The 18,535-nt window shown below is 39.8% G+C and overlaps 1 protein-coding gene across 50 annotated transcripts in view; it reads left to right on the top strand.

Moving 5' to 3' along the window:
* The window catches only part of CSGALNACT2 (chondroitin sulfate N-acetylgalactosaminyltransferase 2), a 30,674-nt gene that overhangs the window by 3,317 nt on the left and 8,822 nt on the right, over positions 1–18,535 (top strand). Inside the window, exons 2-9 of one of the 50 annotated variants that reach the window (XM_035542389.2) lie at positions 3,291–3,406; positions 3,648–3,719; positions 4,541–4,655; positions 6,169–6,280; positions 7,220–7,315; positions 7,467–7,597; positions 11,706–11,863; positions 13,011–14,253. In XM_035542389.2, coding sequence (XP_035398282.1) covers positions 13,596–14,253 — 658 coding nt within the window. In that variant the 5' untranslated portion in view covers positions 3,291–3,406; positions 3,648–3,719; positions 4,541–4,655; ... (3 more) ...; positions 11,706–11,863; positions 13,011–13,595. Of the gene's footprint in view, positions 1–3,290; positions 3,407–3,647; positions 3,720–4,540; positions 4,736–6,168; positions 7,316–7,466; positions 7,620–11,705; positions 11,864–13,010; positions 14,254–18,535 lie in introns of all 50 variants that reach the window. The other 49 variants (XM_035542766.2, XM_050712072.1, XM_050712057.1 and 46 more) reach the window with 49 other exon arrangements.

Raw genomic sequence — 18,535 nt, 5'->3', positions numbered from 1 at the left:
ATGGTGACTGGTGTGTTTACTGGCTGACTTCTGCCTGTGGCACAAGCACCACCCAGCCCCACGCATGTTGGGCCTAGCCCCCCGCTGCGCTCCCTTGGGGCTCGGGGTCTTCAGCCCTCTGCTGCTTCTCCTCACCCTGCTATGGCTGCTGGGCATCTCCTCAGTAGACACATGGGAGGCTTTTGTTGCCAGCAGTGGTGTTGGCAGGTGACACAAAGGGCAGGTCTGTCCCTGCTTTTGTTTCACTGTCTTCCTCCTTTGTATTAAATGTGGCTGTCTCACTGGTGAGGTGGATGGTAGAGGGCTTGTCTGTTTTTCTCTTCCCCTACTTCCTTCATATTAAGCAGTCCTGTTTTGCTGGTAAAGCCACTTCTGGAAGAGGGTCAATTTCCTTTATGGTCCTTTATGGTACTGGGGTTTCTGATGGGCTCTCCTCAGGGCAGCTGTCCAGAAAGCACCTTGAGGCCAGTGTACAGGTGCTTCTGGTGTCTGCAGCAGGTGCCCCCAGTAACTTCTCTACTATGGCAAGAAGTGACCCAAGTTACCAGTTAACTGTTTCAATAGATGGAGGGGTGAGAGGCTTCACATTTGAGTGCAGGTGCCCAATAGGTGACTAAAAAATGTGATGTGCAGGAGTGGTGGGGTGTTTGGCAACAGGTGGTGGGACTGAAGCTGGGGAGGGCTGGGTGGGCAGAAACACTTGGAACCTCTCTCCCAAAACATGGGAGATAACTCTACTGTTCTTCCTCTGGCTTACTGTAAGGAATTGCTTTTAAATGAAATGGATATTCCAATTGTAGAATAGAAATAAAATTCTTTCATGGCTAATTAATCCGCTGTAGATGGATCCTGCCACATCCTTAGTGGCTGTCACAGAAAGAAGTCATGGAGCCGAGCACTGTGTAAGATTTGTCTTTGTGTGTTCGAAGTTAAAACAACACAGTGCAGGACAGCTATGATCTAAAGGTGAACTTAAAATGCAAGACTAGCACATAATATTTCCAAGTAAAACCACTAAACACTTCAGATTTTTTGTCCCTATTGAGGTACTGGATTCTTGTATTTAATTTTGGTGGCTAATGAATATCCACCCAAGAAGGAGGTTAATGTGGCTGCACTATTAATCATGTTTTTTGGCAAGACAGTAGATGAGCACATTCATGAAGGATCAAAACTGTAGGATACATTCAGAAGGTCGTACATGAAGCTATGCTAGTTTTGTATTAATATTAGTATTTGGGAATTAGGGTGACTGCTCCCAGATAATCTCATAGGGAAAAAGGACCCTAATAAATTTTCAGATGCCAGTTTTGAAAGAAGGACAGTTTGCAGCTTGTAGGTGTCCAGCTACATAGAGCTGTGTGAGTTTAAAACTGGTGGGTGAGGTGCTGTTACACAGAGGTGCTGTAAGTAACCGTGTGTGTAGATGTTTGACACTTGGTTTGTGGGGATATCCTGTTATGGTTACAACTTGATAGCTAACGAGGCCGATTTTCTCCTAATTCAGCATGCAGTCTCAGGAGTTTGCATGCCTGTATCTTCTGTGGAGAAACAGCAGTAATAGGTGGGTGATTTGTCTGGGTTGAGTTTCTTGCTGCTGCGGGGCAGATGTTCAGCAGCAGTGCAAATTAAACAACAGGGAATGCTGCATTAAAGCAGTGCAAGTATATTAAAGCTGAGGATATGAGGCAAGCTAACTCATGTTTTAGAGCAAACTCTGAAAATCCAAAATGCTCATCTTGAACATAACTAAGGGGCTCTGGAGTTATACAGAGGGCTAAGTCATTAGCTTCTCTATAATGAAGTCTGTCCTGGAAGAGTGGTTTGGGTGGTAGCTTTCAGATGAGTTGCAGTAGCACTTCTGCTGTCTCGTAAAAGGCTTATCCAAGCAGTGGTGTAAGAAATGATAGGACACTTGTCAGCAGTCTCTGCTTCTTGCAGCCCTGTGGGCAGCAGAGGGCTTGCATCTTTGTGCTGCTGGTGCTCTGTTAAAGTGGAAATGAAGCTGTTATCACTTAGCAGTCTTGGTCCATCTTTGCCATGATGTGTGAGCTTCTGATACAGAGAGAAGGCTTCAGACCCGCGGCTTGCAGAGCAGAAGGATGTGCTGGGCAGCTGGTGGCTCTGGCTTGGTGCTGCCCTGCGAAGGAGCCTGCACGGTGCCACCTCCTGCCCCTGCTGGCAGCAGGGCTGAGGCTTTGCCTCCAAATTGCTCTGTTAGATTCTGCTAGTAGGTGCTATTCAGCTTGTCCTGCAGGTTTCTTTTGACGTAATCCAGTGACCTTGAATTTTTCCCATTTAACCTTTCAGTACTGCTCTTCAGTCTTGCAAGTTGCTGAGCCTCTGTTAGTTTTACCTTGCTAGATGAAGAGGTGAGAAGTGATAGAGGTTTAAGTCACCCTCTGAAGGGACCAGAAGAGAAAGGAGAGGAAAAAAAAAAAAAAAAACCCTCGAGGTGTTAAAATAGCTTAACAGAAGTTGTTGCCAGTGGTACCATGTGTCAAATGTCACTTTGAATAAACATTGTGATAAGTGTCTGTAGTAACATCTTAATCTTTCCCTGCTGTGCAACAAAACCAGCAACAATAATTGGAGAATATCAGTGCAGTAGAAGAATTGCACGAAGGACATGCAAAAACTAGAGAACACTTCAGAAACTCCTGATGTTTCTCCCCTCTAAATGGTGGTCTTCCTCTGTTGATGGGAAGAGGAGGAAAGATGGTTCAAATGTCCCAAAAGCTGATTTCAGGCACTTGATAAGTAAAAGGGGAAGGAGCAGGGTAATGTTAAGTGCTGAGAGAGTTCTATTTTTTCATACAGATGTCTTTTTCCAATGTAAGACAACATTTTAGAGAAGAAACACCAAGATAAATAGCTCTGACAAGCTGCTAGCTTCTCTGCTTCAACTCCTTTGAGAGTAAGTTTCTCCTCAGTTGTAATGTCAAACTGAGAAATGATAGATGGTATAAGCACATGTAGCTGTGCTTCTGGAATGCACCAGATGTTTCTCAGTCATTTGGCATCCAGCTTTCATTTCTGGTGACATATTCATGCTTGACTTGTGCTGAAAGCAGAACTTAAACCACTGTAGTTGTGAGCTATTTTCAAAATATTTGTAGGTTGTGTTCCCCTTGTCTTAGTTCCATGGGCTGAGGAATAGTGAAGTCGTCCCAGTTCTGATACCACATGTCAACTTAAGCTAGCCGATCCTATTTATTTAAAAAGAAAAACAAAAATCCTGTGGAATCGTTCCTTTCCTCAATTTCTGTATCTATTTGCATTTTAAACAGGTTTTAGGTGTTTTGGATGTCTTAAGAGCAGTTGGACGGAATGGACATAAGTGTCTTCCAGTGGGTGGCTGTAGTGGTTTTATTCCTCTTCAGACTCACAGTGGAGAGATTTCTAGGTAAATACTAGTTAGTTCAGGGTACTGCACAAATTCACTAATAAATTGTAACTTTGGGAACACCTCTGTGATACTACTTAGCCCTCAGTTTTCCAATTAAACCATTACGATGAACTTTAAATCAATGCCTTTATGTTCCAGCTTTTAGGGCTGGTATTCATAGAAGCCTCAAAGTCTTTTTAAGCAAGATTCAGGTGCACTTGAGAACTTAACTTCACTCTCTTCCTTTTAACTGCTACAGCTTCATCATAACTTGGATTTGTAACTCTGTGGAAACAGTAATATGGCTCGTACTGTGGAAAAAATATTGAAGGTAAACTCAATCCTGGGGACAAGTTGGATTTTTTGTCTTTTTAAATGCTGGCTATAATCAGCTGTGTAACAGTCAGAAAGGAAAGCCTGGCTGAGGACTGTCCTTTTCAGTCTCATCTTTTGATGGGGAAAAAAGAAAACAGCTTATGATAACTGCCTGTTAACTGTCTTTGAGAGCTTCAGAGAGGATCTGGTCTGTTCTAAAGCATTTTAGTTCTGTTTTACAACTGTAAGGGAACAGTGTTTGACTTCTCTCCTTACCTCCCACGGTGGGAAACGTTCCACTGGTTCTGTGTATGAACTCAGATGACAGCTATCCTTTAAATATAGCACAAGAGTTCACATGTTGGAATACATACATTTTACTATGCGTATGCTATCATAACTGCCATGTCGAGATTTCCACACAGAGAGAACTGGTTGATGATTAGGAGAACTGAGAAAATGGAAGAACGCTTGATTTTGATAACAAATTTCTTTTACCGAAGCATACCCCATTTCCAGAAAGCACGTGATTTTCAACTTTGTCTGCTACTGTTCGCACAACTAACAACTTCAGTTGTTGTGTCTTTTTATTTTTTAATATACTTGTATTGATGCAATTTTCTATATAGGTATGCTGTGCCAATACTATGTTCTTGGGTTAGATGCCCCTTTTAGGGCTCCGTAGCACTTGCTGGAACATATTTGTCTTGTATGAGAGGAATGCTTAGCTGTCACTGCCTTAGATGCTTGAAGTGATGCAACATTTTCAGTGTATTTTACTTTTCCTTCTTCACTGTAAGATGATGTGATGAGAGTAATTGTTTTTTCTTTCCCCAGATAGGCTGTTTTCCTGTACAACAAGCCTTTTACAGCATTTTGTTTTGAAGACTACCGAATGTTGGAAGTTTTATTGATGTTCCTTGCAACATGTGTTGCTTCATCATACTGAAAGGTGTGTAGAGGTTGCACTGCATGTACTCTAACAGACTGCTATGCATTTTTGAGGACAAGCTGAAGTTGCTGTAAAAAAAGGTGACTTAGTTTTGCTTGAGCTATCTTTCCTGGTAATGCACCTGGCTCTTCATCCTTGATTGACTGTAGTGTTGCATGTACTGTTATGAGGTAGTGACTGTGAAGGATGGCAACTTTCAGCTGGTAGAATAATGTTTCTACTTATAATTTCCTTTACAAATTCTAAGAATTAACAGGTGCATCAGTACTTCTGTAGTGTTTTCTTCTAATTATATACAGTATTACTTAGAAGAATTATTGGTCAAGTGTAATACTTATTCATGAATTATGTAGGTATCAATTCAATATGCTTAGAAAATGTTGAGGGTACTGAACCAAAGTAGATTTTTCATGTAGCACACAACTCAGTAAAAAATTATATTGAAGCCTTATGTGGACAGACTGCCTTGAATTGCCATGGGTATGTTTGATGGCTCTTGCATAATCAATATTGAATGAAGACAGACAGCCCTTCCCAGCCTTGCCCTTACCATTGGAGCTTCCAGAATCTGTGTTCCAAAATATTGTTTCTAACTGGCAGCCTTCAGTGAGCAGACCTGAGCGCTGTGTTTGAGTAAGTTGCACTTCTGGACCTGGAAACCAACTTGCTGTAATGTTAGTTTCCCATGCAGCTTATACAGTCCCTCATGGAGAATAGGTTGTTAACAAGGTTCTTGTAAAGCACTTGGTACAAGTGGGTCAGGCTCTTGGCCTGTATTGCTTAATGCTCATGTAAAAAATGACTTGCTGTTTAAGATGTTAGGAATGATGATAAAGTGCTTCACTGCTACTTGTACTAAGGTTATGACTTATTTCTGTTCCTATTTCTAGGTTTAAGTGTAATAATACAGGGTATGCAAAATGAGTCTAGTCATATTAGTGCTGCTCTTCTTTTAATCCCCTTGCAATAAGAGTAAGAAGATTCAATTCCCCAAGTTTGGAGTTTGTCAGTTTTAAAAAGGGGAATAGTGCCTACAGGAATGCAAAAGCCAACAAATTAGTATCAACTATAGGAAAAGCTGTGTAAAATAAGCGACTTAGGTTTTGGGAGCTAGTGATTGTTTCAGGATAGCTACTCAATATTCTAAAACTAAGGAAAAAACCCATACCCTTCAACTAGCCTTACATGGGATGCTTCGTCACTGGCTTCTTGCCAAGAAGATGCCTGTCTTCATTAAAACAGTTAAGCAGCCATGAGTTGATTCTATTTCGTGGTGTAATCTACAATGAGGATAATAATGAACAGGTCATTTAAGGTGTAGCTGTTTGGGTTTTGAGTTCATTTCCATTCAGAAGTTTCCAGATAAATGGGCTTGTTCTAGCCTCCACTGAAGCCAAAATAGGACTCACTTTCATGAGTTCATTGTTTATTTTGGATTAGGTATAAAGTAAGTAATATGAATCAAATTCATTCATTGTCCACTTAACTATATAATGCACTCTGTTTTGTGTAGGAGCAGCAGCTGCCAGGACAAACAATAATTCATTTCCTTCTATCACACCTAAGGAAGATAAAACCACTTTATCAAGAGGCCATTTTTTCCTTGTCATTTCACAGCAAGTCATGTAAGAATTGGGTTAAATGGTTTCAATACAGTTTGCACATCACTCATCTGAGGGTGACAGCAGGGTTCTTTTTTCTTCCAGGGACTGTTGTGGCAAAAGTAGCACCGTTTCTGGATTGTATATTATCTTCTGCTTGTTTTTTTTCTGATGCTTTAGCTGTAGCAATGAGAACTCACACTATGGAAAACAGATTTTCTGTTCTGTTGGACTGGCATGCTGATTTACCTTCTGTCTGTCCTTCTGTCTGTCCATGTTGGATGGGAAGGGGGGAATGTGGTAGAGGACAGGAACTTCACAGCTGTGATTTCTGTATTGACTTGAGACAATTGTGAAAATACATGGAATTGAACACATTGAAACTGAAGTAGAAATTGAAGAGATTTTTTGAAATGTGTGATGAGTAAGACTTGCTTATTTGTCCTTCGTAGGATAAATGTAAGTATTCTCAATCCTATGATGATTGAACTTGCTATTAAGATGAAACCATACTCTATTCTGTTCTATTTAAAGAAGCTTCTAGCTAATACAAAGTGCCCTGCTTCAGTTGCATCTCCTAAAAAGATGCAACCAAGATACAGCATCAGAACCTTGTTTATAAGTGGGTAAGGGCAAAATGTCCGAGCGATAAAGCCTCGTGTGTTGGACATGAGTTTATCTGCTGTATGAAAGAAGGGAAGTGAGACCCCGTACATCCTCATTGTGTACTCCCTTCTGTAATAGGGAAGTAGAAACATGTGGAAGGCTGGTCTTAATTTTATTTCAGATCAGTGTCTGCTCACAAAACATGGTGTTGCTTTTGTTCAAGTAAACCATTAGCATAAGGAATATCCATGCAGATGTTCTCCTTAAGCCTGTATTTTTCAGTAACAAATCCTGTGATTGTCATGCATCACTGAAGTAACTTTTTCCCAGTGGTTCCCATGTCTGAACTTTTTGCAGGTATGCTGCTAGTACTACTGTGATCCTTGTGCCAAAGGTCTGATGTTTTCCTTCCCGTTTAGGAACTAAACAAATGTCTGAGGATAGCTATTGCAGGTATGCTCAAGCACTTAATTATTCATTACAGGCTTTTCATAATGTATGCAGTAGCTTTTGTTGTCTGGATGTTTTTTTTCACATCTTCAATTAAAAATGAAGGAAGATCCTCTTCAGTGATCAGTGTGCAACTGTCATCTTTCCCCTGCAGGACTCTGGATTTGCCAGTGGGAGTTCATAACAAAGAAATTAAAGGGAGACCATAACTCACCTGTGAGTGAATGAGTGGTGTTAAACGTACAGCTCAGCATTATCCTGGATTGTTAGCTGATGAGCAGCCAGGTGAGGCTGCAGTACCTCAAAGGTTAGGTATCTATTACTGCTGCAGGTCTGTGGCATGGCTTATGGCCTCCAGCTGAATGCAACCACTTCTTATTTATCAGCCAAGTGGAGCTGATGAGTTTATAAGTGTTAAGGTTGACTGATTTTTAGGTTGGAGTTCGACTGGACTTCTGGCTTCGATCTGCAGTGTCTGGAAAACAACTTTCTGCAGTAACTGTCCTGTTTGGTTTAGAGAACAGTGGTGTGTGCTTTTACAGGTTTTGTTCTATACAGTAGTATCCATGTGAGCATGCCGAGGTAATGTGACTTCCAGTGGGAGTGCTGGAAGATGTATGAGAAGTCACTAGGAAACTTGGGTGATTGTAAGAGGCAATGTGAAGAAAAACCACTTGAATTCCAGTCAGATAACGAGTTGCAAAGGTTAAGGTCTGTACTTTAACTAAGTTTGCCTGTTGTGGTGGATTGGAACACTGTTAGGCACTAAGCTTTCAAAATGTTGCAAATGAGCTGCTGCCCAGTGCAAGTGACTGTGATGTGCATGGGCAGTGGTTATGATATGTGCAACTTCCAAATTCTTTTTCCAAATACTTTGTGGTTATTTTCACTTTCCTGCTGGCTTTCTTTCCATAAATGGACAGTGGTTTTTAGCTTCTTTCTTGTCTTCGGGCTACCTGGAGCAGAAATGTAGCTGAAAGCAAGTCAGACGATAGTAACGTTGGCCATAGTTAGTCCAGTGAGGGTGAGTGAGGTACCAGATTGAAGATTGGTTCTCACCTTTCTCAGGAAACTGGCCACTAACTCCTCTTGGATGTGTTCTTCTTTGCTGTTACCTTCCTAGTAATGTTCCCAACAGCAGAAAAGCCTGACTTTGGTATTCATTTGACTAGAACTGTACAACGCAGCCTTTGAACAACTTCCTCCGTCTCTTCTGAGGTTGTACCTCAGTGGACTTAAGCGCACAGTATGTGTTTCTGCATACTGGAGGTATGGTTTGAGGTTTCTCATTTTAGGGTTTTATGCAAAGATTCTCTGAGACAGCAGAAACATTGAACTTTGTTGGTTTCAGCAAGGGAGAAATGAACTGATTGTGCAGTGTTTCTCCAGTGTTCACAGGCAATGCTGAGAGGAGGGTGTCACTGAACAGGAAAAAAATATTCAGGGGATGATACTGGACCTGAAGTTTTCATTATACAACTCACCAAGGAGAAAAGTGTTTGTGTGGAGGGATTTAAGACACAATGTCTGTGGCATCTGGTGAAGTTACAAACAAAATAACTATGAAAATCAGCTGGAATTTCCTAAGCAGCTTAACTATGACCATCTAGGGCATGCAGAATGAAAAGGACATGTCTGAAGTAGAACATGTTAAAATGAGGAATGTCTGTACAGTCTAGCATGAAGGAAGCATACTGAATTAGGCCGCTGCTCCAAGTGTGAATGTTTCCCCTGTTTAGAAAGAAGTACTCATCCTCTGCAACAAGGAACCAAAACAGAGTGCTAATACAATAAAAAAGCAATTTAAAAGTGTTTTCAATTAGCATGCAGGTCTATCCCCTTGTGCTTAGAGAATCAATGAGCTCTCTTGTAAGGAACAGAAGCATTTCCATAGCTGAATATACATAAGGCCCTGGAAATGCAGGAAGAATAACAACCAGTGGCTTCTAGAGAACTTGCAAATCTTCCTGAGCATTGCATAAGCCTCAGAGGTCTTGTTCTTTGGAGATCATGGGGACTATTGCAAATATTCTTCTTTTGAAGAATTGAAATGAAGTGAAATACCAATATGTGCCATTTAAAGTTTTGGAATTTGATCTTTAAATGGTAGGATGCTGATCACAGGAACTACCATGATTACTTTTTCGGGTATCTTATTCTTTTCTAAACTTTAGAATGTACCATGTTACAACTGAAACAACAAAGACAGGGTGGTGGTGGGGGCTCAGTCCCATTACTTACTGGTAGCTATTAGATCTTTGGAACCTTTTCCAAAGATGGCAGCACACTTAGAAGGTAGTAAATGAGGAAAATTCAAGCTCTTTGAGGGGAAAATCTCAATATCTGACTCCTCTGACTCTCTGAGCAGTAATAGTACCAAAAAAAAGACAAGATATCTGAATAGGCTCAGTCCCCCACCATTTTAGCAAACTAACTTATACCTTCAGCTCTCCATGTGCAGTTTAAAATCTTAACGTTTAAGACAATCAGTTGCACAAACATTGATTGCCTTTAAAGGCCACAGGGAAGCAATAGTGTGGAAGATGCCTGTTCTTTAAGGTGTTGCACTAAAACTGTTGAAGACAAATAGGCGAAGTCCATCTCTATGCAAAAGTCTGTCTTAATAAGATTGTCAGTAGCTCACTAGGAAAGGCTTTCAACTAATGAGGGGATAATTAAAACCAATAAGGAAAAGAACTGGTGAGGTCTCTACAGCCCACCATGAGTACATTCTGTTGCTGCAAAGGCTTTATTGTTTCTCTGCTTTAAATACCCCTAAAGGCAGTGCTCCATGAAACAGATGTCTAGTGCCAGTAGGTAAGACTCAAAAATTTGTAGTTACTCAATCTTTTGTTCTTGTGTTGATGATGCAATGGAAATGGCTAGTCCCTGTGTAGGCGCGATGACTCAATTCATGATTGCCATAATGATGTACATTGGGCCAAAGTAAAGGAACTAATTAAGGCTAGAGTTGTTCTTTCATGGCCCCTTGCTATTGTCTGAGGGAGTCTTAATCTCCTAGTATACTTTGTCCTCTTGCCACCACATCAGGCAGTGTGTTTTCACTTTCTTCTAAAAGAAGAATAAGACCTAAGAAACTTACTGACTCGCCAAAATTGAACACAAGGCAGCTTATTGATCAGAGAATTGAATGAAGGCCTCATATGCTAATGCCCCAGCTTCAGGGGTTTCTGCATATCACTTTACAACAACTAGTGATTATTCAAAGCCTGTGGTGGTAGGAGGTCGTATGACTTAAGCAGTTTGAAGCTAGGGGTTGTGATGAACCAAATCTAGCAGTGGTTTACAGTTGCCTGCACTGCCCATCATTGAACTGCACAATGGTAGGCGATTAAGACAGTCTCTTCACTAGAAATACTAGCATCTAGTTTCTACTGCATGCCTTCATTTTTTAATTATCCTGTGGAAGGGAAGAGAAATGCAAAGGGAAAATCGGCAAGTGCTCTTCATGTTCTGCTGAGCTGTAAGGCTTAGCCTTGTTGCCTACCCTGTTCCCAGTACCAAAAGCATCTCTTAAAAACCTGATTGCTGTGATGATGTGATAGCATTTTGTCATCACTGTATATACAAACAGTTGTTCTTGACAATAGTAATAAGGCTGTGCTGTAAATAATTGGAGCTGGATTTTTCAGTGTTTTTTGCATTGATCAATTACTCAGTATGCAATAACTGATGTAAGATGTCCAAGCTTCTGCATGGAAGGGCTTTGCTAGTCTAGCATTTCTGTATATTTGAAGAAATACATGGTTCTTCATGTTACTAATTGTGGCTTCACCTCTTGCATTCTAACAGAACAAGAATTCACGGGGAAATGTGCAAAAACATCATATGGGCAACTAAAGAAACCGTAGGAAATTGCATCACTTTTGTTAACTAGCTTTAGCCTGTAGATTATTTTTTTTGTCTGCCTTGATTTACCACATCTGGACCTGTCTGAGGATACATCTGGTGCTGGTCACTTTACATAAATGCATGTAAAGTGCCTTAATGTTTCTTCAGTGAGAAGTGACTAATGTCTGTCTTATTTGGGCTTAAAATGTCTTCTGGAGTTCAGTTGACATAGCTTATTTTGTACCAAAGTGTCCAGTAGCTTCACATGAGTAGAACAAGCTCTGGTTTCAGATAACTGTTGCTTTTAAACTGCTTATATAGAATCGTTATATAAAGTATCTAATTTATACTTGTGACTGGGTCACAGATGTGGATGCTAGCACTAGAAGTACTATAATGGTTTCAAGCAGTACCATAGGCTTCATCTGGATGACTACAAGGTGTGCAGCTCTTGCAAGACTTGGTGTGCATGGTATGCATGCAAATTTAGGATCAGTGATCACCAGTATTGGTGGTGTAAATAAATTATTTAATCTTTCAGGCTTTGTCATTGGAGTTCGCTTGCAAATGATGGTGCTGAATATCGTGCTACCATTGATGCATGGTACCTGATACTCACTGAAGCACTATCCTGGTGCTGGAAGCTGAATGGAAAGTGAGAAATATTACAAGGACATATCAGAAAGATGTTGCAAGGATGTAAGCTGTATTCTAAATGCATGAAGTGCTTTGTGGCACTGGCTTTATTTGGAAGAATGGTAGAAGGCCGGCTTTCTGGTTTGTGGCAGTCAGATAGCAATCTGGTCAACCTATGTATAAAGAGGATTGGAGTAAGCATTTTTTTCCAATTTAATAAGCATACTGAAAAAAAACTTGAAGTTAGTCAAGTTCCAGAATCTCCCCAAGACAATTTTACAACATGGTTCAAAATGGAGGTAGAACTAATAGATCCCTTGGATAAGTTTTAATGAACTTCACTTATTTTCTACAACCAAATTTTAAATGGAGTGTTTTACTAGCTTTAGGAAGCAGAATAACCTGCTTCAAGCTTGCTTCTGCTGCATCCCTCCTGTTTGTTTTTTCTTTGTACTGTCACTGAAATAGGCCCATGAACCATTTTGCTGATGGTCATTTTGGATGTCCTCTTATATAACTGTGACCTTTTCATGGGTCTTTAGTTCGTAGTCTGCTCGGTCAGTGCTGTAAGGAGATGACCAGGTCAAAATGTCAGTGCCTCTTTACTCTACCTATCCAAACTGAAAGGTAGAAATGTTAGTGGTCCAGTTGTCTGAGGCTCCTTTTCCTCACCTGGGAATCTAGATTTGAAATACAAATTCTGTTGTGTGTACTACTCTGAAATGCCATTTCTGTGAACTTCAAAGTTTAAGTCTGCAATACTTTATTAATAAGTAAGTACTCTCTAAAATATATTTACTGAAGTAAAAGCAGATGGAAATGCAAACTTCTGCCTTAAAGGTTTTTTTGATTTTTATTTAGAGGGATAAGAAGAGTATGCTCCCTTTTTTTTATTCCCACAGTGGGAAGGGGAAAAAAGTAGCAGGGGAATTAAATAAAACCTGATGAGACTAGAAGAACCATTGCTCTGAGCTAGCTAAAGCAGTTAGTTATGTGAAAAATGCATTTCATTGGATTGTTTCTACTACTGTTTTCCAGACCCTGTGTCAAAGGGGATCACTGGGTATTGCAATGGAAAGAAATATTTTTTCACTTTTGCTACCCCTTCCCACTGTCATCCTTTGTACTCATATGTTATAACTTCGTTCATGTGTTTTTGAAATGATCAGCTGCTTTGTAGTTCTAATATGCACCTTTCTTTTAATTTTAGGTTCTGTCTTCAATTTGCTGACTCAAACCACAGATTCCAAGGAAAGGAGGGAGAAGTGAAATAAAATACTGAAGTGCCAGAGGAAAATGTCAGACTAGCCAATGACAATTACTGTTACTAAACAGTAGACTGTTCTCACAGTGGGAAAATGAGATGCTGTTGATTTCAAAGTTTATAAAAATGACTTTTGCAGACTTTCGTCGCTGAATTTCAAGTAGGCTAAAAACTCTTTAAGCCTTTCTGTTAGGAAAGGGGAATATGATTTGTCACTGGTGTCTTCCTTCTCCCCCCCCCCTTTGCATTTTTTTTGTCTGGGGTAGGAAATCCTAAACAAATTGTATGGAGTCAGCCAAACATACAGTTGATGGTCATGGCTGATGCAGGAACTTCAGATTTCTCTCTCCAATGACACCCGATTAAGGAAGAGGTTGAAAATTGCTTATCTGCTACTTTGTCAGAGCTTACAGTAACAGTTAAGGTCATGCTTTCTTTCATTTCCTGAGATTTGAATTCTGAGGTGATGTTCCCAAAAAGGCATGAGCAGATAACTTATGTTTTTTGTTTGGAAACGGAAATAATACGAGAATGCCCAGAAGAGGCTTAGTAATTCAAGCCAGGACTCGCTGGCTGTTAGTGGGCCTTGCCTTTCTATTCAGTTTAGTTTTGCTCATGTATTTGCTCGAGTGTACCCCACAAACAGATAATAATGGATCTCTACCTGGCATTATAGGTGAGAACATGGGTAAAGAGTACTATCAAGCTCTCTTGCAGGAACAAGAAGAGCATTACCAAAACCGAGCTACCAGTCTGAAACGTCAGATTGCCCAGTTAAAGCAAGAGCTTCAGGAGATGAGTGATAAATTGAAAACCCTGCAGGAAAAAAAGAGCCCCAAGGTCAATGGTATGAACTACCAGGGCACCAAAGAACAAGCATCGAATGATCTCCTAGAGTTCCTCCATTCCCAGATTGACAAAGCTGAGGTGAGCATGGGGGCCAAACTGCCTAGTGAATACGGCGTCGTTCCTTTCGAAAGCTTTACGTCCATGAAAGTATTCCAGTTGGAGATGGGTCTCACTCGGCATCCAGAAGAGAAACCCGTTAGAAAGGATAAACGAGATGAATTGGTGGAAGTCATTGAGGCTGGCCTAGAAGTTATCAATAATCCAGATGAAGAAGATGGTCAAGATGATGATGATGGAGTAGGAGAGAGGCAGCTGTATAGCGAAAATGATTTTGTAGAAGGTATGTGTATTAGATGCTTTCCAGCCAATTAATAGAACAATATCACAATGGGCATTTAATGATGTTTGTATTTTTATTTTTTACCTATTTGAAGATAGTCTTGAAACAGTAATTATACAGCAAGAGCTTCTGTTTCTGGTGATGAGAGTAATACCTCGTATGTTTTTTGAGTAGGGAACAAGATACTCATTTCAGAAGACATCTTTTTCAGAAGAAGTGTGCAGGGCAAGTTGTATCTGCTTAAAATAGAGGCCTTCGTAATAGATTTTGGCTCAAGTCTGTGATGCAACTGCATGTTTTTGAATAACTGAAAGACTTGCGGAGAAACTGATTGAATCTCTTGCTCCAGTATAATTAAGCTACTTGGTTAAGAAGGTACAGGTTCTTTTCTTCACACATCCATATACTACCACCTTTAGTTAATATTCACGCTTCGGACTTTCATCAAGTTGGCGTACTCATGTTGGAAGGTAGATTAATGTGGTAAGATTGTCAGCTGAAGAATGTGGTGTTCTGAAGAGACCTTTTGTGATACACTAGTCATGAGGTATGCCAGGCTGTGCATCTTTGAACTGGGCTTACTGGGGAAACGCATGTAACAAAGTTGCACTGAAACGTGGGACTGTTAATACCAGCACTTCTTTCAGTTCTCTTGTTCTCTCATCAATTCTTTCAGTGCTTGTAAATTTAATTATACAACATGCAAAAACAAATAGCATTTATGCTTTCAGCAGTTACTGGGACGCTTAAAAAATGCATTAGCAATAATTCCTGTAGAAGTTGGCTTTCAAGGTATAGTGTAATGCTGGTGGAGATGAGTTATCAAAAACTGCCCAGTACCTTTTTTTTGTTTACAATATTAAATACAGTTCATGCTGCCATAAAAATAGGTTGGACTATGTTATAAATGAGAGAACATTACTATAAAAGGGACTCTGGATATCAGCAGTACTGATGTCTACACTATTAAGCAAACACATGCTGGAGAAAGGTGCTGTTGGCCTTGGAATAATCAGTTCTTTCAGTCTAAGATGATGTAATTGGTCTGTAGCTCAGAAACAGTCTCTGCTTTTGATGGCTACTGTGTTTTAAGTTTAATGCCAAGCTCTTCTTTGTTCAGGAAGGTGGGGCTGGGTATAGAATCTACTTCACTCGCCGTATAACAAAGCCAGTGCAGTGTTAGGCTCTTATAAGGGCTTTCATTTAAAACTTTATTTTGTCTGGAAATTATTCTTGCAGTGTCTTATTTTTAAGTGTGCAGCAGCTTTTCCTTTGTTTTGGACAGTGCATAGTCTGTAGTGGATTTTTAACCAGTACTGAAATGAATGTTCACTTCTGTTAGGGTACTGCATTTCATGGCTGCAGATGTCCAAGCAAGCAGATCTAGGACCTTTGAATTGTACTTCATACCTTGGCCTCTGTTCACACCAGTGTATTTAGAATTGTTCTTGGAAAACAAACTAGTTTCCTGTTGTTTTAAAGGCGGTCCCTTCAAGCATAGGTTACTCTGCCTATCTTTTCTGCAGTTAGTGTACTTAAATGAAAAGATTTTCATGCTGTAGCTCATGGGTGTGTTAGCAGCTAGCTATAGTGTTATATACCACTGTACTGTTTCAGACAAGCTGTGGGCTGTGTGGGTGTTTTGTGTTCGTGTATGTGAAAATACTACTGGCTAATTTAGACACTGGGCCAGGAAAACAAAAGCTTCTGAATGTTAATTGTGTTTTCTGTTTGAAAACGTAGAGCTAAGAAATGGAACCAGCTGGTGGCACATCCTACAGGTCCCTTGCACTGTAGAGCTGTGACCAATGCTCTAGTGTTACTTACCGTGTCTGATAGAAGTCCAGGTAGGCAGTTGATGCCTTCCCATTTAGAAAATACTGCTGCCTTAAGCTATCATAAACTACTTGGTTCAAATTTTGTTGCAAACTTAGTGTGCTGACTGAAGTTGTCACAACAATTTGTGTAAATGTGCAAAGAGCACAACTTAACAATGCTAATCAAGCAACTATTCCTTTAAAGACAGTTTGTTAAAGTTTCAGTTTAAACAAATATGTCATTTAAGTACTGTATTCTCATCCTATTTGCTGATAGGAATAATTGAAAATCAATGATTTATGACTGAGACTAGAGTTTTATGCAATTTGAAACAGGAGGCTGAGAAACTGGATTTTTCTTGCTCTAGGGCAAAAGAAGAGAAAACAGATATTGCATTAGTTAATACATAACCATCACATTTTAATGTAGGTGTGCTGATTTTACTGAAGTTTTGAGGAATGCCTGCAAGTTTGAGAAATTTTAGCAAGTTTAGGACGACAAAAAAAAAATTAATACATGCTGATGGATGGTAGCTTTCTTGTTGCTGCTGTTTTCCCCTCTGTGCTTACGCAGAGTGTCTACAAAGACATGGGTATTGCCCAGCTTAGTGCAGTAACATGAAGTTTAAAAACAAAATAATAAAAGAAGTTGCAAGTATGCATTGCAACTATAGAGGTCCTTTCTGAAAGTTTGAAATGATTTTTGCACAAAGCTCAAGTGACTTTTTTGAGGAGAAAAACAGTAAGTTTCTCAGATCTATAGAGCTTTGTTTTTTTTTGCATTGTTACCCTTTTTGCTTTGATCAAACCCCAAATGAAACTTCTAGAATTCTAATATTAACAAAGATCTGACCTTTAAAAAAAAAAAAACTATTTCTGCAGCTGCTGTTTCAGAAACACTTTCATCTAAGTATTTTTCTTATTATTGCTATTAGGTCTTTGAACTCTTGAGAGTATGAGAAAAACCAAGAGTATGCTATTCCCTTTGCATGCAAAGCACCCCTAGAGAGGATGAAGCTGCAGTACACCTATGTTCACAAATGAAGGGGTCTGCAACTACAAGCAATGAACCTAAGTGCTGAATTCTAAGGTAGTGCTTAAAATAGACAATTTCATTGAGATCCATGTTTGAATATGGTTGAGAACACGGGGTGAGTAAGATGGGAAGAGCATAATGGTATTACTTTGGTCCATCCCCTTTCTTCAGGAGCCTGTGGTATTTAAATCTTGAATGGTGATGCAAAACTAAGCCTTCGTAGTCATCTGTTCTTTAGTGTGCGATCTGATGCATCACAAATAAACCAGTGAAGTTTATGTGGAGTGCTTCAGATTGAAAGCTTTTCCACTGAATAGCCACTTAAAAATAGCCTTTGGAAAACAGGGGCTTTACCATACTTTCAGAAGTTAATGAGCACTTTGTTAGTATCTAATGGAGGTCTTGCTACTGTGTGATTGCCAGACCGAGTGCTGTTGGGGCCTGCTTTCCTTGTTTTTGTGTTTCTGGTTAGGACAGGGCCAAGGACAGAAATGGTCTTTTGATCTGAAACTCAAGGGAAGACTCCCTACCCAAAATGTCCTCAGCGTGTAAAAATTGTTTATCCCAGTGCTCTAAGCTCAAAGTTGAAACTCCTTGGGAATCCTTATTATACTGAACTGTTTGTCATGCAAACAACCCCTTTAGTATATTCTAAGACCAGAAATAGGCCCGCACCCAGGTAATGTCAACAGGTAACTTTAATACACAAAAACCAAGACATATATCTTGCATTCCACAGACCAAATGCTTGGTAGCTTTCCTGATAGATGCGAAACAAGTAAGGGAGTTTAAGGCAATTGAAGAAAACCTTTTGACTTTGATTAACAATTGATCCCCAATATTCGTAAGATTAGGTTTGGTGAGAAACAGAACTCTGCAAAGCTGATAAAGCTTCTTGGACCAGGAAAAGCAACTGTTAAATTACTTCTGCTGCTTTTTATTTCTTTGCTTATAAAGCTCTGTTTCTGGATGGCAGCCAGAATATGCTAGTTGGAAGGTGAGATAGTATATTCAGATTTTTTTTAACACCCAGGACTGGCTCATGTAATCAAAACTAAGTAGTAAACCAGATGTCGTTTTTTTTTTCTGGCTGATCTCAATTCTGACTTCTGTGTATAGAAGTTCTAATCCCATAAAAATATTCACATTAGTAGATTGCCAAAGGAGGTTAGCTCATAGCAAGAGGAGTAACTCTAGAATCACATACTATTAAAAAAAAATTATGGAACTGGTAAGATGATGAGATTCAAAAGTCAACTGCTGGAATATGAAATTGTTAAATGCTGAAAAGGCAATGCTCAAAATTTAGACTCTCATTCGAGTCTGAAAAAATGCTGCTGTAACTTGATCAAGCTACTGTAATCTAGAAATTTTAATTCTGCCCTACCCCAGCCTTCTGTTGTAGTGTCATACAAGTTTATCCTTTGAT

Source organism: Cygnus atratus, chromosome 7 (assembly GCF_013377495.2).
Source record: "Cygnus atratus isolate AKBS03 ecotype Queensland, Australia chromosome 7, CAtr_DNAZoo_HiC_assembly, whole genome shotgun sequence".
Taxonomy (NCBI): domain Eukaryota; kingdom Metazoa; phylum Chordata; class Aves; order Anseriformes; family Anatidae; genus Cygnus; species Cygnus atratus.
This window is presented reverse-complemented; position numbering and strand designations above follow the sequence as displayed.